The following is a 26,729-nucleotide window of genomic DNA, read 5'->3' as shown; positions in this document are numbered from 1 at the left end:
TGAATTTTTATAAATCTTTATTGAAATTAAATTTTTACATTTTTTAAAATTCTTTAACAGACATTTTAATTGCTTCCATTATTTTTATGCAATAAAAATAAAATAAATTTTGGTTTTATATGTAAAAGAGTAATGATTATTTATCCAAAAATGGCTACAGCAGCAGAAATTGGTTCTTGGAAAAAACCTGTATTAGATCCTTAATCCAGCTGCAGAGTGTTTGGGTGAGGATGTCAGCAGTTGGAATGCAGAGGAGGGAGCTGGGCATTTATGTTGGCTGCGGAGTCTTACGGAGGTAGCATTTTCCAGAAGGCACATTTATTGTTTCAACTCCTTTCGGGAATATATGCTTTTCATCTTCGACTTTGACGGAAGGCACAACCATACATTTGTCACCACACTGAAAGAAAGTGAGAGAAAAATATATTCCGAATTAGCTAAAACAGTAACTAAAAATCAAACAAGATGAACAAAAGAAAGACAGCAAGATTGATTAAGATGCAAAAGCAGTTCTGGAATGAGAGAGAGAGAGAGAGAGAGAAAGTGAGAGAGAGAGAGAGAGAGAGAAAGTGAGAAAGAGAGAGAAAGTGAGAGAGAGAGAAAGTGAGAGAGAGAGAAAGTGAGAGAGAGAGAAAGTGAGAGAGAGAGAAAGTGAGAGAGAGAGAGAGAGAAAGTGTGAGAGAGAGAGAGAGAAAGTGAGAGAGAGAGAGAGAGAGAGAGAGAGAAAGTGAGAGAGAGAGAAAGTGAGAGAGAGAGAAAGTGAGAGAGAGAGAGAGAGAGAAAGTGAGAGAGAGAGAGAGAGAAAGTGAGAGAGAGAGAGAGAGAAAGTGAGAGAGAGAGAGAGAGAAAGTGAGAGAGAGAGAGAGAGAAAGTGAGAGAGAAAGTGAGAGAGAGAAAGTGAGAGAGAGAAAGTGAGAGAGAGAAAGTGAGAGAGAGAAAGTGAGAGAGAGAAAGTGAGAGAGAGAAAGTGAGAGAGAGAAAGTGAGAGAGAGAGAGAGAGAGAGAAAGCGAGAGAGAAAGCGAGAGAGAGAAAGCGAGAGAGAGAGAGAGAAAGCGAGAGAGAGAGAGAGAAAGCGAGAGAGAGAGAGAGAAAGCGAGAGAGAGAGAGAGAGAGAGAGAGAGAGAAAGCGAGAGAGAGAGAAAGCGAGAGAGAGAGAGAGAGAGAAAGCGAGAGAGAGAGAGAGAGAGAAAGCGAGAGAGAGAGAGAGAGAGAGAGAGAAAGCGAGAGAGAGAGAGAGAGAGAGAGAGAGAAAGCGAGAGAGAGAGAGAGAGAGAAAGCGAGAGAGAGAGAGAGAAAGCGAGAGAGAGAGAGAGAGAAAGCGAGAGAGAGAAAGCGAGAGAGAGAGAGAAAGCGAGAGAGAGAGAGAAAGCGAGAGAGAGAGAGAAAGCGAGAAAGAGAGAGAAAGCGAGAAAGAGAGAGAAAGCGAGAGAGAGAGAAAGCGAGAGAGAGAGAAAGCGAGAGAGAGAGAGAGAGAAAGCGAGAGAGAGAGAGAGAGAAAGCGAGAGAGAGAGAGAGAGAAAGCGAGAGAGAGAGAGAGAGAAAGCGAGAGAGAGAGAGAGAGAAAGCGAGAGAGAGAGAGAGAGAAAGCGAGAGAGAGAGAGAGAGAAAGCGAGAGAGAGAGAGAGAGAAAGCGAGAGAGAGAGAAAGCGAGAGAGAGAGAGAGAGAGAAAGCGAGAGAGAGAGAGAGAGAGAAAGCGAGAGAGAGAGAAAGCGAGAGAGAGAGAAAGCGAGAGAGAGAGAAAGCGAGCGAGAGAGAGAGAGAAAGCGAGAGAGAGAGAAAGCGAGCGAGAGAGAAAGCGAGCGAGAGAGAGAGAGAAAGCGAGCGAGAGAGAGAGAGAAAGCGAGCGAGAGAGAGAGAGAAAGCGAGCGAGAGAGAGAGAGAAAGCGAGCGAGAGAGAGAGAGAAAGCGAGCGAGAGAGAGAGAGAAAGCGAGCGAGAGAGAGAGAGAAAGCGAGCGAGAGAGAGAGAGAAAGCGGGAGAGAGAGAGAGAGAAAGCGGGAGAGAGAGAGAGAGAAAGCGGGAGAGAGAGAGAGAGAAAGCGGGAGAGAGAGAGAGAGAAAGCGGGAGAGAGAGAGAGAGAAAGCGGGAGAGAGGGAGAGAGAAAGCGAGAGAGAGGGAGAGAGAAAGCGAGAGAGAGGGAGAGAGAAAGCGAGAGAGAGGGAGAGAGAAAGCGAGAGAGAGGGAGAGAGAAAGCGAGAGAGAGGGAGAGAGAAAGCGAGAGAGAGGGAGAGAGAAAGCGAGAGAGGGAGAGAGAAAGCGAGAGAGGGAGAGAGAAAGCGAGAGAGGGAGAGAGAAAGCGAGAGAGGGAGAGAGAAAGCGAGAGAGGGAGAGAGAAAGCGAGAGAGGGAGAGAGAAAGCGAGAGAGAGAGAGAAAGCGAGAGAGAGAGAGAAAGCGAGAGAGAGAGAGAAAGCGAGAGAGAGAGAGAAAGCGAGAGTGAGAGAGAAAGCGAGAGTGAGAGAGAAAGCGAAAGCGAGAGAGAAAGCGAAAGCGAGAGAGAAAGCGAAAGCGAGAGAGAAAGCGAAAGCGAGAGAGAGAGAGAGAAAGTGAGAGAGAGAGAAAGTGAGAGAGAGAGAGAAAGTGAGAGAGAGAGAGAAAGTGAGAGAGAGAGAGAGAGAAAGTGAGAGAGAGAGAGAGAGAAAGTGAGAGAGAGAGAGAGAGAAAGTGAGAGAGAGAGAAAGTGAGAGAGAGAGAGAGAGAAAGTGAGAGAGAGAGAGAAAGTGAGAGAGGGAGAGAAAGTGAGAGAGAGAGAGAAAGTGAGAGAGAGAGAGAGAAAGTGAGAGAGAGAGAGAGAGAGAGAGAGAGAGAAAGTGAGAGAGATGGAGGCAGATCAGGGAAGAGAGAGATTGAGGTAGATCAGAGGAAGAGATATGGAGCGAGATCAAAACACAAGAGAAGTAAAATTGGATTTCAACAATTTAATGTGAAGTTTGTAAAGTTCATTTTAAATCGGGAGAATTAAAAAAAAAAAAAAAAAAAAAAAAAAAAAAGTTTTGGAATAATTTGACAGACTTACTTTCCAGTCGACAGGAGTGGCGACTTTATGATTAGCTGTCAATTGGAGGGAATCAATCACTCTGAGAATTTCACTGGAAGAAAAAAACAAAAATAAATAACAAATGAATAAAATGGAGAGAGAGGAATGAAAAGATTAATCATACCCAAATAAAAATTAACGTCCATTTATCACAAAAAATTAATTTTATGATTTAATAAACTATTGGGAACTTTGTGTTCTGATTGCCATGAAGAGGAGTGGAAGGACACGTCCTGCTACATGCAATTCCTCTATAAGTCTTTCATGTTAATGATGCACAATATTGGGGACTATCGTGAATTTACGTTATAAAGAGTTTCTTGAGTCAATATTAAATGCCACAGCCAATCAGAGGATTGGTTAAATCTTGAAACATTTTAGATTGAATACTTCCATGTTAACAAAGACACAGATAAAGTGTATTTTCTATATAAGTGGAAATGTGACAAATCCTTTATTTTTTTTAAATAGATTTTCTAATGACTATCTCAAATGACATTGACTCACTGCATGTTGTATGTCCCTACGTTTCCTTATAGCACACTTCGATTCTAGCGTCTGGTTCATAAGGGGCCTGACTCATTTTGATGGAATTAGGTATGGTTCAGTCCTAGGATGCCATCATTCCAAATATTACCTTCTCCTTTGGGAAGGGGATTAGTTTATTGCGAATCATCCAATTTCTGATTCAATGTAACCCAAACTGAAGATTTTAAGATCAGCAAAAATATGCTATTTCTTTAATAATTAACTCCCTTTGCTACTCTCATTACATTGAAATATCCAGCTAGGAAAAATAACCATGTTCCATTGCTGAACAACATTTTCCCCCGTGTCTCTTGTGGATAAAGTAAATTCTGAAAGGAGATTCTTTAAAACTATATTACAATATATATATATATATATATATATATATATATATATATATAAAGTGCTTGTTTAGAATACAGTTGCTAGATCAATTTTAAACGTCGTTTTAAGCAAAAACATTACATACTTAATTGTCATGCCAAAAATGGTAATATATCCAAAAATTATGAAAATTCATCCAGTAGAAAGTTATTTCTAGTTAAAAGTAATTTTTATGGAAAATTGGGTAAAAATCATCTTTTTCTTAGATGTTATGAAGTAAAGAGAAGGGGGGCAGGGGACTAGACTCAGAAAGGAATAATTTTAGATTACCTGTGTCATGGCCGCAATATTTGTTGTCTATATAGCGATAGACTTTATTTTTTTTTATATATACTGAAAACAAAATAGCAGTTCTACGATAAATTTTTGTCATTTTTGGATGTATTACTATTTTCAACATGGCAATTAAGTACGTAATATTGTTTTTGCTTAAAACAATTTTTTAAAAACTGATCTAGCAATTGTATCTAACAAGCACTATATATATATCATTATAAATTTCGAATATATAAGTGTTGAGACTCGGAATCTATAAAATCAGACTTTTGAGGGTATTGGAATCAGAAAAATGTGTGCTTATTTTCCAATGCCAAAAATGATTCCTTATATTATCTTGATTTTTTTTTTTTATTTTATTAGATTTTGTTTAAAAAAAAAATCTTGCACTTCTGGTAGTAATGATGAAATAAATATTTATTGATTTTAAACTTCCAGTAAGAGTAAAATCTCTAGACCCTTCCCCCCCTCACAAGTGGGATTTTAAATTTGAGAAAATATATGCACATTTAACATGTGTTTTTACGGTAATCAGGAAAAATAACAATATTATAATTAAATATTTAGAGATTTATAAAAGAACCAGAATCGGTAATTGTATTGGAATTGGCAAAAATGTTGGAATCGTCCCATCATTTATTTATATATATATATATATATATATACACACACACACACACCCTGCCAAGTGTTGCTGTGTCTCAATTTGGTGTAATGGCAAAATTCCCATATTAAGAACGCCATATTAAAAATGGCTTTTGGAATGAATACCACAGTTCTCCCCACGTTAAGACTTTTTTTTTTTGTAATAAATTGTTAGTTGAAAGCACAGAATAGTTACCAAACACCATCCCCTCCCCATGATAAGAATGGCTAAAGAAAATAAGTTTTCTTTGTAGAAACGTATCTGTATGTCACCCAAAAATTTCTTTAATGAAGGAAAAGCATTCATTTTTTTTTATAAAAATCAACTTGTAAAAAAAAGAAAAAAGTGTATTTTCACTTAAGTTTTCTGGAAAAAAAAGAAAGCTTTAACCTAACAATTTATGGTAAAAAAAAAGCAAAACCCCAACAATCGACTTTTTTTTTTCTTTTCTTTTGGCAGATTAGCCGTTTAGTTGTACAAATTGCCTACAACCCCGTTATCAAAATTAGGGACACGTTGGGTCGCCAACGGAATATATCAAGTTTGTTTACGTATAATTTATTTTAGATTAACCACAAATAAAATGGATTAAATGTGTTTTATTTTATAATTTATTATTGTTTTATAATTAAACATTTAAAACATTAAATACAAATAATACGTTGTTTAACAAATAAAAAAAAAAAATGAAAAATGAAGTTTTAAAATGATTAAACGGGTTTTATTTTATAATGTAAAATTTTTATTTTATAATTTCAATGTATTGTATTTTTATTTCAAGGTATTTTTATAATTTCAATTGTATTGTTCAATGTTTTTTTTAAAACATTGAACAATACAAATAAGATTTTGGTTTGACTTTACATTTTATATTGTACTCGGATGCATATGATGATGCATCTCCACAATAATTCAATATTTAACTTCATCTTTCATTATTTCTTTTAGAGAACAAAAAAACCAACATTTCGTTTATATTGTTTAATATTTTTATTTTTAAATTATACAAATAAAATACATTTAATCATTTTAAAACTTCATCTTTCATTATTTCTGTTTTATTTGTTAAACAACGTTAATTTTAATTAAATTTTAATCACAGGATTATATTTTCAATAATCATGTAAATATAAACAAACTTTCTGTTTACAATATATGTACACCGGTGTCGACTCGACATGTCCCTTTTTTTTTTTTTGATAACAGGGTTGGAGGCTATTCATACAACTAAACAGCAAATCTGCCTTTTTTTTTAATTTCATGCTATCTTATTGTTTAATAATAAATTGTTAGCTGAAAGCACGGTATAGTTACAAAACACCCTCCCCTCGCCAATGTAAAAAATAAAAAGTGAAAAAAAGTTATTTCAGCACGATACGGAAAATGCATAATAAACTGTACTTTCACCTAACAATTTGTAGTTTTAGTAATAAAAATAAAATTTTGGGTACTTATATAGTTTTTGTTACTGTGCTGAAATAATGTTAATATTTTGAAAGGCATTCGTAACATGGGAAGGATAGTAAAAATAAACAAAGATATTGTGAAAGTTTAATTAAAAAAAAAAAAAAAAAAAAAATTTAAAAATAGCATGATATCAAAAATGCATAAGCACCAAAATGTGGTTTAATTTTACAGGAGATATTGTTTCCAGGTGCATACGATGGCAGATGGCAACCGTACTATGTTTACATATATTTTTTTAATATCTAATAAACATAATGTGGAAGCACAAAATAGTTAGAAAACACCCTCACCTACTCCGTAAGAATGGTTTTTCAAATAATAACGATATATTTCAGCATGGCACCAAAACTACATAAGAACCGAAAATTTCATTTTTATTGGTCAATGTTTGTCATTCTAAATAAATTGAAAGACATGTAATCATTTCAAAACTTCATCTTGCAGTTTATTTTTTTTTAATTTGTTAAGCACATGATCACATTTTAAATAAGTATGTTATTATATTTTACCCATTTAAAGGTTGCAAAACATGTAAACAAACTTTTGCTCGATATGGGTGACGACTTTTAAGAGTCCCTTTTAGTGATTACCTGGTGTGAGGATATATGTACAACTTAACGACCAATCTGCCCCAAAAAATCCGGTATTATTTTACTTTAAGGCCTGTCTCACATTCGTATATAAGAAAATAATGCTTTGTAGATTTATTTCGGTGTGCTGAAAATGAATCTGCAGACAGTTTCCATCGCAAAAAAAAGTTTCCATGATATGAAGAAATTACTTTTTCGAAGTGGGTGATCACTTTGCGATGTAAATGTAACTTGAAATGAGCACCCACTTTGTGGCCACGTGAGAGAGCGGCATTTTTTCTGTGTTTATTTTTGTTTGATTTCCTTTGCATGGTAATAACCCCTGGATTCTGGGACTATTTTCCATTTCACAGCCCTAGCTATCGTTTACGCTACACGCGAGCATAAACGAAGGCTGATAGATATGCAGTCGTGTACCAAACTGCCTCGTCAAAAAAACCTTACACGCAATAAACTCGAAAGAAAATGCCTCCTCTCTCAGGTGGCCAAAAAGTGGGTGCTCATGTTAAGTTAAATTTACATGGAAAAGTGATCACCAAGTTTTCGGAAAAGTAAATTCCTCATATGTAAAGTATTTTTTGCGACGGAAATGGTTTACAGTTTTTTTAGCATGCCGAAATCTACAAAAAAAAAAAGGTTTTGTTATATACGAATGCAAGATAAAAAAAAAGCATCCATTTTTTTCTTTTGGAAAAAAACTGAACAATCAAAACGTTATAAAAGTTAAGATGGACAAATGAATCTAAAAGTAAAAAATAGGGAATGTGATTTGTACTTATCGATGAAAAAGATATTGAAATATTGTAAATCAGAAGTCAACTCATCGTACATGGGTAAAAATAGTTCCGCATTTACTGAAAATATTTTTATTTTATTTAATAATAATTTCTGTGTTACTATTTTAATGGATTTTAAAAAAAAAGTGTATTATAGTCAGAATCGTTTGTTTCGTCATTTCAAAATGGTAAACCGGAAGCATATTCGCTAATCGGCTTGGATGAAATCGGAAATTTTCCCTGACGAACAATTTTTTTTTAATAAGGTAATATTTACTTTTTAATATTTAAAAACACATGATAAAGATTCACCGTTATAAAATTTCACAGAAAACGGGATTGTAAATTTCTAGTTTATCGATTTTGAATAAACCAGACGTTCCATTTTTATATATATAGATATATTTCAGCAATACGGTGAGTAACATGAGCACATTACTATTAATATAATTTTTTTTTTCTTTACAAACTTAAACTTTTAAATTTTTAATTCTTGACAGCACCTGTTTCGTAGTGCAGGAATAATCAATTAATATGTTAATTTTAAAAATATTTTCTGCTCTGACCCATCAGAAGAATAAGAACCCATTAACTTTAAAAAGAAAAACCCAATCCAATAATAAAGCAACTTACTCAAAATTTCTTCCTGTGGTTGCTGGGTAGAGGATGCTTAGTTTCAATTTCTTGTCAGGGCCAATAATGAAAACCTACAGAGAGAAATAAGATGAGAAATTAAGGAAAACTGTGTCTTCTGCTTGTATGGTTAGAGAGTACTTCTATTGTTGGCACCACTACAACTATACCATTCTACAGCCTACTTTGCAAGCACAATTTGTAACATTATGTAAACAGTATATATGACAGTAGCAATACCATCGATAGGGTAGATAGAAAAAGTAATAACAATGGCGACAGAGGGAATAACAGTATCAATGTGATAAGGAATATGACGACGATTATGACAACTGCCTTTGTTACTAAGGTAAGTTATAACAAGCCGCGTGTGCGTGGTTCCCCTTTGGAGCTGCATGTCAGATGACGGCACAAAAAAATAGTGAAGAAATGATGAATATGAGAAGTGTGAAGAGACAACGTTGCCTTCACATTTTCGTCAAGTTTCAGAAAAATCTAATGGATGTGGCAAATGTTATGGGGTAAAAAAAAAAAAGTATCATTTTTTGCAATTTTGGGGCATTTCAGCTCCTGGAATGCCGAATCCCAGTGAAAATAGAAAAACAGTGCAGTTTCACGCCTTAAGACATATTTGAATCCAGCACTATGGAAAACCACTATATAGACATACATATCAAGTTTGAGTAATATGAAAAAAGAGCTCCAAATTGGCATGATTTTTTTAGCCCTAAAAGTCCCAGAGGGATGCGAACCAGGATTTTGCCCGGGTCACCGATACTGAATTAACAATGGCCTCCACATTTTGGCCAAGTTTCAGGAAAATGTAATGGATGGATCAAACACTATGGGGCAAAAAGTGTCGTTTTGGGCCATTTTTTTACTTTTTTTGAGCCTCTGGGGACACCGAATCCCAGTGTAAAATGGATAACTGCAGTTTCAGGCCTTAACACATACATTTGAGTGAAAAACCACCATACAGTCAGACCTATCAATTTTTGGTTGAGAAATATGAAAAAAAAGAGCCACAGAAAGGGGCGTTTTAAGCACTAAAAGTTCCCGGGGACGCGAACCAGAATTTTGCCAGAGTCACCCATACTGGATTTATATTAAGAACAATGGGCTCCACAAAATCTAATGGATGGATCAAAAGTTATGGGGCAAACCATGTCATTTTTGGCCATTTTGGAGTATTTTTAACTTTTGGGGACGCAACGGGAATTTTCACAAAAAATTTTTTTAACTGTGCACATCTATGTGGCAACATTTCAGGAAAAACGAATGGATGGTTATCTGGCAATCATTTTAACTAATGGATGCATAGACGGACGCCACTGAAAACATGGGTCCCTCTCCGATAAACCGGGGGACCAAAAATATAGATTAGCAAATTTAGTAAGAAATAACAGTTGTTTGACGAAAGATGGTTGTTTCATGGCATATAAGCCTTTCCTGAAATATTTAATGCCAAATCCAGTAATTTTGGAAAATATTATTCAATTTCTTTAGATATTCAAACATTGATTCATGGTGTTTGGTTTGGTTAACTGGTCCCGCTAGTATCTATATATGGCAATCACGTTGACACACCGGTTCCCGTTGGAGCACTGAAGTTAAGCAACATTGAACCTGGTCAGTACTAAACGGGTGACCATTTGGGACTTCTGAGTGCTGTATGTGCTCTCTGCTTATCTCAGCATTGTTTCTTCCTGGACTTCTCCTTGCCACCGGACTTAAACAGTGTCGATTCAGGAGAGGTGTGGTTGGGAATTGCACAAAATCTTGTTTCACAATTACATGTGCAGCTTCCCCTACAGAGGGTATCCTTTGTCTTTCAAAACTGAACGGAAGCATCAAAATTATGCTGATACAACACTTTTCATTAGATCACCGAAGTTAAGCAATGTTGAGCCAGGTCAGTACCAGATGGATGACCATTTGGGAATACCAGCATTTTTTTTTTATACAAAAGGAGTCACCTCTTAACGCCCTGAGGCCACTCGAGGGTAAGGGTTAATGAGTGTACGGTAAACATTGGGACAATAACATAGTAATCGTTAGTGGAAATTTGGTAAACTGGTTATTAAAGGAGATGACTTATCAAAAACTTGTTTACATTGATCTTGAAGATGACCATATCGTAGTCAGCTGGAGAGCAGGCAAATGAAACAAAGTTTCATAGGTAGGCAGTTCTAAGAAAGAAACTTTTTCATGGACATCCCTGCAAGAATTGCAAAAACCTAACATCATCTCTCCTGTCAGAGATATACAAGCAACTGAAGACTGCTTGTGAATGTTATTACCATGAAACTTCCTCCTTCGAAGGAAACTGGTTCAACCTGGCCAGAGAGAGTACTGCTTCAGTTTGATTTGGGAGGGCTATTATGTCCAAATTACTTTATATAAAGAAAATAAATAAGAATTATAGTGCTTACCGCTCGAGCTGTTAAGGGCATACCAGCCACGTCTTTCTCATCAGGATCGACCATTCCCAACTTGACTGCCAGTTTACGAGTTTTGTCAGAGATGATTGGGTATGTTATGGTATGTGGTGCGCCATAGGCCTCAATATCCTAGAAGAGGAAAGACATTAAAAAATACACACATCAGAAAAGCAGATAAGATCATCTGTAATAATATACATGTTTCATAGAAGAGAAAAAGCTTGTTTGCTAATCTAAAATGGATGTCTTACCAAACGTTGTTTTACAATTATTTCAGAATCAATTTAATTTTATAATTTATATTTTAACACATGAACTTAAATTAATCTTTTTTATAATAATTTTTAAAAAAGTCAGAAAATCTATTCGAAAATATTAAAAAATAAAGGATTTGTCACATTTCTACTTATATATAAAATACACTTTATCTGTGTGTGTGTGTCTGTATGATTTCATTCCCTATGAACTCAGAAACGGCTGGATTGATTTTTTTTTTTTTTTTAATTTCACACAAATGTATTTTATGTATCTGAGTGTTTAGATAGGTTAAGTATAAAAAAAAAAAAAAAAAAAAAATCAAATTAAAGAAAAAGTAATCCAATTTTTTTTTTTTTTACCAAAGTTAACATCTTTATGCAGCTTAACATCACAAGTGTATTTAAAAAGTTTTACCAGTGCACATACAGAAGGATCCAACATAAAAAAAAAAAAAAACACATTCGGTTTTTTGATAAGACAGAGGCATGTTTGAAATTAATGTTTCTGTTTAGCACAATTGAACTATGATATTTGCATTTTAAACTAATTCAAGCTATTATATAAAAATTTTATAAAAACAGTAGGTTCTCTACAGTGCAATATAGACTACAATATATTGTGAATTTGATTGAAAAATGGATGATTACATAGCGATGACAATAAAAGTATTAGAAGTGTGGAATATTCGTTGATCCTCATGCAATCCAGGGAAACATCAGGTCTTCCTGCTAGTGTTAAATACATTTACAATAAAAAAAAAAAAAACAAAAAAAAAAAAACACGTTTTTATAGATTTAACATGTTACATTTTTTTTTTTTTTTATTATTTGTTCATGTTTTGGAAACTTTTTATTAGAGACTAGCGTTGCCTGGGTGCTTGTCGATGTGTGTGTGTGTGTAGGGGGGAAAAAAAAAGTGTTAGTAGGCAGGTAGGCTCGAACCCGAAGCCTTGAGGCAAAGGCAGAAAAGAAAGTGAAAGAAAACGTGATGTTTTACCACGACGCTAAAAGAGGGCAGAGAAAGTGAGAATCGTTGAAATTAAACAATTAAAAAGTTAAGTGAATGAGTGCATAAACATCACGCACTTAACTTTGGCTGCAAGTTAAGGTTGAGGCTTACTGTGTAGCTCCATAAAAAGGGGAGTGTCCAAATGAATAGTAATTGTCTGATATAACGAGTTTTCCCCACATTGATCAAAGCTCATTGCTTTCTGGACACCCCTGGCGGGAAAGCCAACCGACTTTGTTTCAATTAGTTTCACTTTATAAATATAAAAGCGAAAATGTGTATGTATGTACGCTTTTTGTGTATGTCGGGGGGGGGGGGGGGTCGCCTGTCTATTTAATTTGCTTGACTTTGAAAAGTCGAATATTCAACATTTTTCGATCGCCGCATGTGCATTAAGCTTTTTCGTTTAATAAAAGCGAAACTAATTCTGGCGGCATTTTTCCAGAAACGTTCGAAAGCAATCAGCTTTGATCAATGTGAACTTTCTCCTTATATCAGGCAATTGCTATTCAATTTGGACAATCCCCTTTTTATGGGGAGCTGGTTTTCCCCACAACATCTTGGGGAAACAAAAAAAAAAAAAAAATTTTTTTTTAATCCACCCTGCAGTAAATAAAATACTGCCCCGCAGCCAAAGTTGACCTCATTAAGTATGGGCACCTGCCAAGTTTTAATACTTAAATAAATTCAAACATGTTTCCATTACTATTTCGTGGTGGCCCAGTGGTTAATATCGCACGTTTTTTTTCACACTTTAATTTCTAACTTCAACTCAAGGGTTCCAGTTCGATCCTTCATACTTACCTACTAATACATTTTTATTTTATTTTAACCTTTACCCCCCCCCCCGGACACACAAACCTGGGCAACGCCGGGTATCACCCGCTAGTTTATACTAAAAAGTCAAACAAACACTCGGGAAAACAATAGCGGGAATTTTATAAAATAAAAGTTGCTCAAATAAAAGATAGACACGACCTTTTGTAAATCGGTGATATTATAATCTAGGGAGTATATAAAATGTTCTAAGAAATGGTACCCCCATCCCAAACCTTTGCCGGACATACAAAAAGTGCACACACAAACACACATTTTCGCTTTTATATTATAGATTTTGATGAACAGTTTTATTTTTAACTTTTTCAATTTTTCTTATAAATAATGTAATTTAAACTGGTTTGTAAAAATACTTAAACTGGTTTGTAAAAATACAAGTTTATAAAGTAAACTGACTTTGAAAAAATTGGAAAACCTCCGGATATAACATTCTTTTCAGATTAGCTAAACCGTTGTCTAACAAAACTCACCTGTCTGCTTAAATGTATGTCTCGCAAAAACTTAACAGAGGCAATGGATTTTTACGAGATCAGTAACGTTTTGAAGCTCGACTCTTTGAACCATAAATATCGAAAAATTGGCTAAAAACATTAATTCCTTCACCCTCAACTGGGCACTTTTCTACATATTTTCGAAAGTCATCCTCTCTTTTCGATTGACTAGCCTTCATTTAAACATTGGTCATTTCCGGTTTGGAGATAGGAGCAACAGCAAAGATGTCACTTTTTTTTTTTTTCAACGTTCTTTTCCTCCTTCGTGGTATGGGTTCGAGCCTGCCTGCCTACTACCACTTTTTTTTTTTTTCTCAACACTCACCTCCAAACACTCGGGCAACGCCAGGCACCCAGACTAGTCTAACATAATACATATAACTATTTTTGATACTTAACAAATCTTTTATTATACAAATTTGAAAATATTCCTTAATAAAAAACGAGTCTATGAAAGAATTTTTGGATTTTAAACACATTGCTCACTGGGTAAAAACGATTTGAGCTCTCTGGTAATTGACAACGCTTACAGAGATTTTACTTACATTCAGCCAGTGCCAAACAATAGCATAGGGGTTAGAAACTGTCAGAATTTTAATCTTAGCTTGAGTTACTTGCTTATTTAGTTGTACGGATGAGCTGTGATACAGTGAAACAGTGTATGTGAATAACTATAATAACTATAATATATATATATATATATATATATATATGAGAGAGAGAGAGGGGGGGGGGAAGAAGGGAAGAGAGATAAGTATCAACCTAGCATTACCCCGAATCTATTACGTTTAAATTTATTTTATAAATATTTTGATTTGATAATATTGAAGCAAAACTAAAAAAAATCTGTCGCTATTCCCGTATTGGGTGCTCGACTGAGCTTCAATCTGTAATTCCTCCTTGCTATACATTTACAACAAGAGTTTTTTTGTCAAAAACACTGACACAGAATTGCTTCCTGCAAACTACAACACGGTTGCCTACAAGTCCAATGTCAACAAATACCTGCTGAGCCGTTCTTTAATAATCAAATTTTATCCCTTTTGTCAATCAGCTTCAATTCAGCATCAAAATAAGTCTCATTAACCTTTATTCACAAATGGTTTTTGGCCATCATAAATGAAAAAAAAAAAAAAATTCTTTTTATCAATGCTAATTTTTTTACTTACTTTAATCCAGCCATGATGGCTTTCGACGTCATCACAAGACAAGGCACAAAGCTTAACGTGTCTTTTTTTAAATTCTGGTTCCAACTCAGCGACTCTGGAGAGTTCTGTCGTGCAGACAGGTGTATAGTCGGCAGGATGAGAGAAAAGGATGGTCCAACTGGAAAAAAGATTTAAAAAAAAAAAAAAAAAAAAAAAGAAATGTCAGATTAAACAAATAGTCCGATTTTGACCAAAATTAACATCCTTATACAGTCTAACACCACAAATGTATATAAAAGGTTTTACTAGTGCACAAGCAGAAAGACCCAGCATATAAAAATCAACAGTAAGTCCTTTGATATGAGAGAAGCGTGTTTGAAATTAATGTTTCTGGTTAGAGCATAATTGAACCATGAGACCTGACTTTCAGATATTTAAACTTTAATTCAATAATAATTAAATAATTTTATAAAATTAACAAGTTCTCTACAGTGCAATGTAGACTGCAATATCTTGTGGATTTGATTGGGAAAAACAAAACGACGATTTCACTGATTTCGATGACAGAAGTACTAAAAGTGTGGAACATTTGTTGATCCCCATTCAATCCCAGAGTCGCAACATATTGTGGCCTTGTTGGCCAGTAATAATCAGGACAAACAGTGGTATAGTTAACAAAAAGTGCATTAACGAAAATATGTTACAGAAGTACATATGATTCTGCCACAAATCGCTACATCGATGGATTCTTATCAAGAATGTCTCCTATATTAAAAACAAAAATAAGAAAAAAAATCTGATGTATGAAGGAATTTTATTTTTAAAGAAAATTATTTTTAAGCAATTACTTTGTAGGCATTACAACATAAATCTTGTAAGTTTTGATTGTCTAATTATCTCCCTTTGTTTCTTGAGATGGTTTTCAAAATGGCAGACAACACAGTCACTCCTTGATTACTCATAAAATTTGATTTTCTTATTTAACTAGCATTTCAGCCAGGCGTTGCCCGGGTGTTTGGATGTGTCTGTTGAACAAAAAAAATAAATAAAAATGTGGAAGTAGGAAGGCAGGCTCGAACCCGTACCGCGAAGGAGGAAAAGAACGGGGTAAAAACCTAACGTTTATGCTGTTACGACCACCGCCAAACCGGAAGTGACATTTTTAAAAATTAAGGCTAAACAATCTAAAAGGAGAGGATAACTTCAAAAAATATTGGCGAAAAACATGACCCCCTGAAGAAAAGTGCCTAGTTGAAGGGGAAGGTATTAATGTTTTAGCCAATTTTTCAATATTTGTCATATGAAAGGTCGAACTTCAAAATGATACTGATCTTGGTAAAATCCGTCGCCTCAGTCAAAAGTTTTAGGCAGACATGCAAACATTACATACATACATTTATATATATTGGTAACTAAAATTTTTTTGACCCAAGCTGATGAAAAAGCTTGCTCTATCTCTGAATACTCTATGCAAAATTTCAAATATTTAGACCAGAAATTGTCTGAGTAATTTCGAAGAGACCGCAGAGGTCAGTTTTTTTAAAAAATTTTGACCCCTTAACATTTATTCTTTTGGGCTTAAATCAAGTTATTAAGTTAGATCCATGTCCAAGGAACCTATATCTAAAATTTCACGTGTTTAGACCCGAAATTGGCCTGCTAGCATATAATTAAAAATACATTGAGAAAGATCAATAGCAAGATTTTGAGTCATTCCTGTTTGAACAAGAATACTTCATCACTGACACTTATCTCAGAAAACTCGACACGTTTCTGATATTAGTAAAGTCGACCTTTTGAACGGAGGTGCACAGCTACTGCTACGAGAGGTTCTTCATTAATCGGAATGAGTTTATCAGCAGATTATCGTTGCCAGAGGGGAAAAGTTTATATTTGGAGTATTTTAATTTTTATTTTTTTTAAATTCATTTAGAAATTTCTTTGAAGAAATATATGAGCATAAAAAGTCAAGAATTCTTTTTGAGTTTTCCTAATTCATTCCCTCCAACGATCCTTATTAGTATAACATAGGTGTTACATGTCAACACTGACAAGGAAAAAAGACAAGGAAAGAAAGCGATTCACTTTTTTTTTTGTTGGAAAACATTTATTTACAGCTACTTTCATTACACCTTGTCTCTTGGCCTTTTGGTCAAGATCAAAGTGTAGTATCTGTTCTTCAGATGCTGCACTTTCATTTCTTGTTCTCTTTCGGTGGAGGAGAAATCCTTCACGACTGAGACAATTTTTTATTTTTGTACCTTTTCTTCACGTTAAAAAACGACCCTGGTGTCTAACTCTGTCCCGTGGGGAGGCATAGTAAATAGGTACACCTTGTCTCTTGTCCAAAAATCTTGTACTCCAATATACTTTTTTTATAAACAAGGACCTTTACTCCTGATCTTAAATGGAACACGTACATCAAGTCTGTTGCCAAGGTCGCTGGAAAGATGGTGGGATCCTTCTACCGCTCCAGAAGATATCTCACTACAGATGCAATTCTCTATCTATATAAAAGCCAAGTACGTCCAAGGATGGAATACTGTTGCCATATCTGGGCAGGAGCTGCTAAAAACAGCCTATCCTGCCTTGACAGAGTACAAAATAGACTTCGTGGCTTAGTGGGGGATGCCCTTTTCTCTACCCTGCAACCTCTCTCCCACAGAAGAGACGTTGCGAGCCTGTCCTTGTTTTATCGTTATTTCCATGGCAGATGCTCGTCTGAACTCCAATCTCTGGTCCCCCCTCGCCAATCTTTCACGAAAAACACCAGTCTAGCTGAATCCACTGTGAAAAATTTCCCCCACTCTATATCTGTGCCTAAATCAAAACGCAGATTCCATGAACAAAGCTTCTTTCTTAGAACTGCACGCCTGTGGAACTCTGTTCCGTCTGCCTGCTTCCCTCCGGACTACAACTTGGATGTCTTCAAGTCCAATGTTAAATTCCTAATGAACCGCCCCCTTAAGTAAACATTTCAGCAAATCTCCTCACTAACGTAATGTACTTGCAATAACCCTTATCCCTGAGTGGCTTCCGGGCCTTGATAAGTGGTGATCACTGTGTAAAAAAATACTTAACAAGACTGCTTTTTTTTTTTTTTTTTTTTTTTTTGATATTTGTTAGAAGGTTCGAGCTTCAAAACGATATCCACCTCGTGAACAGACATACAAACATACATACATACATTTAAACAGACAGGCAAGATTTATATTATAGAATAGTCCTATCTTAAAGAAAAGAGACCACTTATTTTGAGTTCAGCTTTGTTTGGCAATTCATGATGTGGTTTCAGCAAGATGGGGTTACATGCCATACAGCATGTGATACGATCAATTTTTAAAAATTATCTTTTACATAAAAAAATATCCAAGTTGAAAACTTTAAGGAATGAAATCTTTTGATATCAGATTGTTTCTGTTTTTATATAATCACAATCTGTGTTTTTTTTTTTTTTAAATTGATTTACTATTAAAAGAAAAATATCTAATATTCTGTAAATCATATGAAGATTCAATGTGTTAGCTGTTAAAATGAATCATATGAACCAAGTGATGCTTCCATGCCATTTTTTTTTTCTAAGGTTTAATGATTTTTTTTCAATGTTTAGACCGACTTGACCTACTGATTATTGCTTCCATTAGGATTAATTTTCATTTAGCACAAGATGACATTTTGGAGGATTTCTTATTTGTTTAAAGGATGTAGTTTTAGTTTTACAATCTAAAAAAATGGTTCCTGAACAGGATGACAATAATTTTTGTAAGAATTTTTAACTTGTCAAAAGCACTTTTAGTTACACAATGCAAAAGTGGACTTCTAGAACAAGCGCATACAAAACGGCAAATGCTCTAATTTCCAACAAACTTTTAATGGTCAAATGATTAATTGTGCTACGCAAATAAATTTGGTATCATTGTTAATGTTTTAAAAAGATTATTCTCATGGTTGTGGTAACGAGAGCTATGAATTACCCTAACTCAAAACGCCTCTATCTGTCCTGTCAGGTGACGGAATCGGGTAAGAAAAAAATAAAAAAATCTCATAATTAAATTATCTTTATAATTTGCGTAAACTTACTTCCGAGATCTAAAAATTTGAAACCTTAGATTACATAGCTACTAGTGTTGGAACGATTAATTGGAATCGGAATAATCGAAAGATTTGTGGGTATCGGAAAAATTAGTTATTTTCTGATGCCAAAACGATTCTTTTAATTGCCCCCCCCCCCCACTTTTTTTTATTATTATTATTATTTTTTTTTTTATTTGATTTTGTTTAAAGTAAAATCTTGCATTGCTGGTAATAATGATAAAATAAATATTTATTGATTTTAATATACCAGTAAAGCTAAAATCGAGAAACCATCCTCCATAAGTGTATTTTAACGTTTAGGAAAATATCTGCATATTTAACATGTTTTTATGAAAATCGGGGAAAATAACAACTCTATAGTTAAATTAATTAGATATTTCAGAATCGGTAATTGTATCAGAATCGGAAATTTAGCACGGAATTTGTAATTGTATCGGAATCAGGAAAAATATTGGAATCGTCCCATCACTAATAGCTACCTTGCATTTTTTTTTTCTGCCAAAACATGGCAACTTTTACACCTGACGAAGGTCAGAGGTTACATCGACTGAAACATTGTGCAGATAACACTTAAGATGAGAACAATTCTCCGATTAATCTAAATACAAATTTACTTTTGTTTTATTATTACCTTTTTTTCACAAATCCTGTCACACTAAAGTAACCGAGTAAAAAAAATGCTTGACACGTCTTTTTAAATAACCAAGGAAATTGAGGCAGCAAATTCAGACACCCCTCGCTTGCAACCTAATTGCACGATGAGAAGTTTTGCTTCTTTAAATTTTAAATTTCCAATTCGAGACGTTTTCTCATTTTTTTTTAATTTCACAAAAGTATATGCATCTCAGCGCAAACACTAACAACGGATGATTTATTTTTGACGGAGTATGCACACTTGCTTTGATATGTCGCAGTAAAATTGTGTTGCTACGTTTCACCATTATCAGTAAACACCAGTACACTCCCTGCATATATATATATATATATATATAAACAGGGAGTGTCCGGTTTACTTACAATAGCGAAATGTAGAAAATCTTACTGCGACATATCACACAGGCATGTCAGTGTGAATTAATATTAATGTAAATAACAGTGTTGGGATGATTAATTGGAATTGGAATCTGAAAAATCGGAACTATTTAGGGTATCGGAAGAATTTGTGCATATTTTCCGATGCCAAAAGGATTTCTTTAATTATCCTTTTTTTTTCAATTTGATTGTTTAAAACGAAATTTTCCAGTATTGGTAGTAATAATGAAATTATTGATTTCAAACTACCAGTAACGCTAAAATCTATAAGATCACCCCAACAACTTTATTTGCATGTTTGAGAAAATATATGCGCATTTAAGTGTTTTTACAGTAATTGTGGGAAAAATAGTTTTATAGTTAAATATTTAATGATTTATAAAGTATCAGAATCTGGATTTTAGTGCAGAATCGGTAATTGTATCTGAATCATCCCATCATTAGCATACAACTCCGTTTCTTATTACTTCATATAAGCCTGGTGGAAATATTGTTATAATATATGTATTATATATATTGTAATATATGTATTATATATATTGTAATATATGTATTATATATATTGTAATATATGTATTATATATATTGGGTGACAACAGCATATTCTTTTCATTCTTTTGACTCGAGTATATATCCAACACAGTTAACCAACCGAGAACTACATCAATCTATATAAAACCATAAGATATTAATGGATATATACTCAGGCATCAAAACAATGAAAAGAATATTCTGCTGTCACAGCCCTAGTCATAATATATCTATGATACATTATCTATATATGTATAAAAGTGAAATTGTTTGTGTGTGTGTACATTTCCCTACCAAACTACTGTTAATTTTCAGTCTACAGACTCGAGATTTGACATAGGGGTATTGAGATTTAGGAAAATCTTTTTAATCGGTTTTTGGACAGAAATTTGGCTGTCAAGGAGTCAAAGTTCAACGATTTCACCTTCGGAAACTCTACCAAACTTCTGTCAATTTTGACTCTAAACACTTGAAATTTTAGATGTAGGTTACTTGGACATCTGAAAAAACTTTGATTTGAGCCCAAAACAATAAATGTAAAGGGATCAAAATTGGTGTCAAAGTTTAAAAAAATTGACCTCTGGTCTACCAAATTACTCCACCAATTTTTGATTTAAACATTTGAAATTTTACACAAAGTGTATTCAGACATAGGGCAAGCTTTTTAATCGGTTGTTGGGCAAAAATTTGGCTGCCAATGGATCAAAATCCAAAAGATTTTACCCTTGCGGTCTCTAGCAAACTACTGAGCCAATTTTGGGTCTAAACATTTGAAATTTTACATAAAGAGTATTCAGAAACACAGCAAGCTTTTTAATCAAGTTTTTGAGCGAAAATTTGGCTGCCAAGAGGTCAAAGTTAAGAGTTGACCTTTGCAGACTCTACCAAACTCCTCTGCCAATTTTGGGCCTAATCACTTGAAATTTTAGATGTAGGTTACCCTCGAGTCAAACGTTTTAAAATTATATATATATATATATATATATATATGGACATAAAGTTATGAACAGTACATAGAGCCCGAGCAAAACCGAGCTAAACTGCTAGTGTATATGTGTATATATAATATATATAATACACAATATATAATACATAACATACATAATAACATAATACATATGTTATAATATATGTATTATATATTATGTTATTATATGATTAAGTGGAGCTTTAGTCATTTAGAACTGCTTTAAAGCTTCACCACTCATTTTTCGACCAAATGTTAAACAATTATTACAATTTATTACAATTTATAGATCACCTTCTCAGCTATATACTGAAAAAACGTTTTCAATTTTCGTTCAGTAAAACAAGTTATGATGAATTTTCTGGTGTTCAAAATTGTAAAAAATATGCAAAGAGGTAAGCGGCATTTTTTATGACTGGTTTCCATAGCAACCATGTCGCTTCAGCGAATACTGTTGCTATCAATTCACTGCTCCCGCGAAAAGAGAACAGGTGAAATGAAAGAATGAAGGGGAGATAATGGGGGGGGGGGATTTTATTGAAAGCAGACGAATGCCGTACATTGTTTTTACATGTGTATGTTATGTTTCTGGAAGCAAAAAAATAAGACTGAAATTAAACAAAGAACAAGTGAATTTACTGGAAGCCTGAAAAAATCATGGATCACAATAGAAAGATGTGAGCATGAAAAGTAATATGGTTAAGCTTAAACATGGAAAAGTAAAGGACTAGTTAAAACTAGAAAAGAAAAGGACAATGCAGCATTAAGAATTTTTAATTCAATTTATAACCTTATATAATCAATGAAAGAACGTAAAAAAAAAAAAGAAAAAAAAAGCCAAATTTTAAAAGCAATATGGCGGCTTCGATTGTCGTACATTTAGTCTAATAAAAAAAAAAATGAAAAAATGGCAAACGTGTATTTCAGCGGCGTAAATTTTTTGACAGACAAAAATTTTTATAAAAATTATTTATTTTTATGTGAAACACATTATTAGCCCCTAAAACCTGAAAAAATATAATTTTTTTAACTTTTTTTTTTTTTTTTTTTTTTTTTAGACCAAATGTACGCCAATCGAGGCTGCTATCTTGTTTTGAAAATTTGGTCTTCCTCTTGCCAGATTGGCCTTTTTGAGGCCAAATTTGGCCTTTTTTACGCTCTTGTATGGAACCATGATTTTGGTCGCCGTTTTTTTTTTTTTTTTTGGGGGGGGGGGGGTCTTTTTCTAAATGTACACCACTCCACTGAAAGTGCGTAAATTATTGTTTAGACATTGGTGGCCATTTTTTCCAAATTTTTTTTTTTTTTTTTAAATAAAACATGGACACCAAACATCATGGTCCCATAAAAATACTCCCCACCCCTAAAAAAAAAAAAAAAAAAAAAAAAAAAAACATAGGTACTAGTGGACTTACTGATCCATCTATTTTTTAAATCGTATTTCCAAGTTTAATTAGTTTTATGTTTTTTATTCAATTGTAAGGTTAAAGTATAGAATAGTTACAAAACACCCTCCCCTCCCCATATTAAGAATGGCTCTTTTAAATAACGTTATTTCAGCACGGATCAATAAGTGCACTAGTACCACATAATAAAAAGGCCAATCTGGCAAGGAAGGCCACATTTTCAAAACAAGATGGCAGCCTCGATTGTCGTACATTTAGTCTAATAAAAATGTTTAAAAAAAATATTAAAAAATTTTTTTTCGGGTCTAGGGTCTAATGTGTTTTTTTTTTTTTTTTTACACAGTGGTCACCACTTATCAAGGCCCGGAAGCCACTCAGGGATAAGGTTATTGCAAGTACATTACGTTAGTGTGGAGATTTGATGAAGTGTTTACTTAAGGGGGCGGTTCATTAGGAATTTGTTAACGTTGGACTTCAACACATCCAAGTTGTAGTCAGGTGGGAAGCAGGCAGACGGAACAGAGTTCCACAGGCGTGCAGTTCTAAGAAAGAAGCTTTGTTTATGGAATCCACGTTTTCATTTAGGCACAGATAAAGAGTGAGGGAAATTTTTCACAGTGGATTCGGCTAGACGGGTGTTTTTCGTGAAAGATTGGCGAGGGGGGACCAGAGATTGGAGTTCAGACGAGCACCTGCCATAGAAATAACGATAAAACAAGGATAGGCTCGCAACGTCTCTTCTGTGGGAGAGAGGTTGCAGGGTAGAGAAAAGGGCATCCCCCACTAAGTCTATTTTGTACTCTGTCAAGGCAGGATAGGCTGTTTTTAGCAGCTCCTGCCCAGATATGGCAGCAGTATTCCATCCTTGGATGTACTTGGCTTTTATATAGATAGAGAATTGCATCAGTAGTGAGATATCTTCTCGAGCGGTAGAAGGATCTCACCATTTTTCCAGCGACCTTGGAACCAGACTTGATGTACGTGTTCCATTTCAGATCAGGAGTAAAGGTCAAACCCAGAAGCTTGTCAAAACATGGGGCCTCTCCCAGACGAGACCCATCCATCCCAATTGATGCCAGATGGGGATCAGAGCGTTGATGATGTAAGGATAGGAGTTTGGTTTTAGATGCATTAAAGGTAACCAGCCATGTCTTCCCCCACTGAACCACGCGCTCGAGATCAGAGGAGAGAACTTTGTCATTTACAGCCTTTGATGTGTTGCCGTAGATGGTCGTGTCATCAGCATAGATGTCAACGAATGATTTAAGTATGTGTTTAGGGAGGTCATTGATGTAGATCAGGAAGAGAGTTGGGCCTAGGATTGACCCCTGAGGAACTACAGCATTAATACTGCAGGCCTCTGATTTTTGTCCATCGACCACTACTCTTAAGAGCCTATTGGAGAGAAATGATTTAATGATTGAGAAAACATTTCCAGTTATACCGTAGCTGGGAATCTTGTGAAGTAGACCCTTATGCCATACCTTGTTGAAGGCCTTTGATATGTCAAGAGCAATTGCCCTAGAAAGGAAGCCTTTGTCAAGAGATTCACTAATCCTGTGAGATATAACCCTCAGCACATCTGTGGTAGATCTTGCAGAGCGGAAACCATATTGTGTGTCACTAAGAAGGTTGTTTCTGCTGAGGTGGTTGACTATTTCTCTATTTAATATGGATTCCAGCAACTTACTCATAACACACAGGAGACTTATTGGTCTGTACTGAGAGGGAGATGACTTATCACCTGAATTCTTAAATAGAGGGCAAACTGATGAGGTCTTCCAGGGAGTCACTTCTCCTTAGCAAGTTCTGGTTGTATCTTTTTTAGCACTATAATTGGGATGCCGTCAGGGCTAGTTTCTTTACTGGAATCAAGGTTCTTGATTAGCTTGGCGACCTCATGCACGGATATTTGTATGTTACCTAGCGTGTTCTGTGTTATAGGAGGAAATATGGGGAGTTGATGGCCTTCGTGTTTCATATAAAAATAATTTTTATGAATTTTTGTCTGTCAAATAATTTATGCCGCCGAAAAAAAAAATAAAAATGAAATTTGTTCTGGTTTTATTTCAGCTTTTAGGTCTAATGTGTTTTATATAAAGTAGTTTTTATAAATTTTTGTTTTTCAAATAATTTACGCCGCTAAACTACACATTTACCCTACTTGTTTTTCATCAATTTTCGCCAATACTACTACACTGTGATAAGGCAGTTTGGTACGCGAGTGCACATTTAACAGCCTTCGTTTATACTCGCGCGTAGCGTAAACGAAGGCTGTGAAATGGAAAATAGTCCCAGAGGGTAAATTTTCAGATTAGGTCCACCTCCACCTCAACAATTTTCTTTTAAATGACGACTTACTGATCCGCGCTATTTTTTTTTTAATCATATTTCCAAGTTTAGTTAATTTTTTTATTTATTTTTATTCAATTGTCAAGTTAAAGTATAGAATAGGTACAAAACACCCCCCTCCCCATGTTAAGAATGCTTTTTAAATAACATTAATGCAGCACGGATCAATAAGTGCACTAGTACCGATTTTGTTGGAGTTGGAAAGATTCTAAACATTAACCCAAACCCCAATAAGTAAATTCATTAAAAAAAAAAAAAAAAAAAAAAAAAATGGTGAGTCAAGAACTGGTGGTTCAAAGTTTGCGGCAAACATTGTCAGATAAAACATCTGCATTATACTTTTTTTTTTCATAAAATATTAGATGTTTTATTGTTTGGAATTTTTTTTTTAATACGGCTTTCTTGAAGCAAATTCCCTCGATGATTGCTGATGCTCGTATTCCAAATTTTTGTTCGTTATTGGTAGATTATCGATATAAATGATTGCAGACTAAAAATAATTTAATTAGAAAATTTAAAAAAAAAACCCCAAAACCCAGGGTTTTTTCAAGCAAAGTCCCCCGACGGTTGCTGCGAATGCTGCGGGATTGTCAGCCTAAGCGATAACAATCTCGTTTCATAATATTTTTATCATAAAAGTTCAAATAAAAACTATTAATTTTTATTTTCTTTAATTTCAACAAATTGCTCCTTAGTTTGATAGCATCGCAGCAACCAACCGTCAGGAGACTTTGCTTTGAAAAAAAAACTTTTTTTTTTGTTCTAATTCAGAGTGCCGCTGCCGCGCTATTTTTTTTAAATCGTATTTCCACGTTTAATTAAAATTTCATGTTTTCTTTATTCAATTGTATGGTTAAAGTACAGAATAGGTACAATATACCCTCCTCATGTTAAGAATGGCTTTTTAAATAATTATTTCAGCACGGATCACTCTCTGCACGAGTACTTTTGTTTTGTTTTTTTCAATCATTTATACCCGGCGAGAAGCAGTCCAGTCCACCTCCACCGATGACGTCTTACGAACACAAATTAGGAGTAGGGGTGTGTCATCGGGGAATTTTGCGTGAAAGAATATATATATATATATATATATATATATATATATATATATATAGGTAGGTAATATCCATTGAGAGCGGTTGGTGGTTATATGAGAAAATAAAGCTGTGTATGTATATATATATACTACTTTATAAAATATTGATTTCTTCCATTTTTTTCTTTTTTTACTTTTTAATTTGACACTGGATGCAAACTTTGAGTAAACTGTGCTTCTGATTACCCCCCCCCCAAAAAAAAAAAAAAAAAAAAAAAAAATTAGTATTTTTTTCGGGAAAATATTAACTTAAACTTACGAATCTTTGATGTAATCATGGAATTTAAAATTTCCTATTGTTGTTTCGGCGTCAAAGTCGGGGAAGATGTCACCAAGATTAACCATTTTGTTTTGTTCGTGTTGGCTTGTGCTTTATAATGTGGTGCGCCCAGCCGGCAAAACAAACAAGTGAAAAGAAAGTGGAGAAAGAAAAAAATGCGCAAACTCGGAAAACCGGTGCTCTCCGCGCATGTGTCAATCACCATCTACGAAAAATGCCGATTTTTACCGAACATTAACGATCATCATTTTTTTTTAATTTTACATACATTTTTATTGTTATGATTTATATTTCACTTAACTGTATGAAAAGAGTTTAAATTAATTTTTTTTTCAATAAAAGTTCAAGATTATTCTATTTAATCTCTTCCCCTACCACCCGTTCTTTCCTCTTTTCTTGCTTTGCTTCTTATTTAAAAAAAATAAAATAAATAAAATAAAAAACTTTGACT

General features: G+C 34.4%; 1 protein-coding gene and 1 pseudogene across 1 annotated transcript; one reads left to right on the top strand and one right to left on the bottom strand.

Moving 5' to 3' along the window:
* Positions 1 to 26,686, bottom strand: LOC145247436 (peroxiredoxin-6-like). Its single transcript, XM_080109199.1, has 6 exons — positions 26,258 to 26,686; positions 14,541 to 14,697; positions 10,769 to 10,906; positions 8,337 to 8,410; positions 3,016 to 3,088; positions 1 to 400 (listed from the first exon to the last, which is right to left on the bottom strand). Exons 1-6 carry the CDS (start codon positions 26,341 to 26,343, stop codon positions 269 to 271), a joined length of 660 nt encoding a protein of 219 aa, XP_079965325.1. The 5' UTR covers positions 26,344 to 26,686; the 3' UTR covers positions 1 to 268.
* On the top strand, positions 16,652 to 16,785 carry LOC145247697 (U2 spliceosomal RNA; annotated as a pseudogene).
* Positions 26,687 to 26,729: the final 43 nt, after the last annotated feature.

Source organism: Euprymna scolopes, chromosome 25 (assembly GCF_053919585.1).
Source record: "Euprymna scolopes isolate OS-2025 chromosome 25, ASM5391958v1, whole genome shotgun sequence".
In the NCBI taxonomy this organism is placed as follows: domain Eukaryota; kingdom Metazoa; phylum Mollusca; class Cephalopoda; order Sepiida; family Sepiolidae; genus Euprymna; species Euprymna scolopes.
The sequence above is the reverse complement of the archived record's forward strand: the minus strand, read 5'-3'. Positions and strand labels throughout refer to the sequence as shown.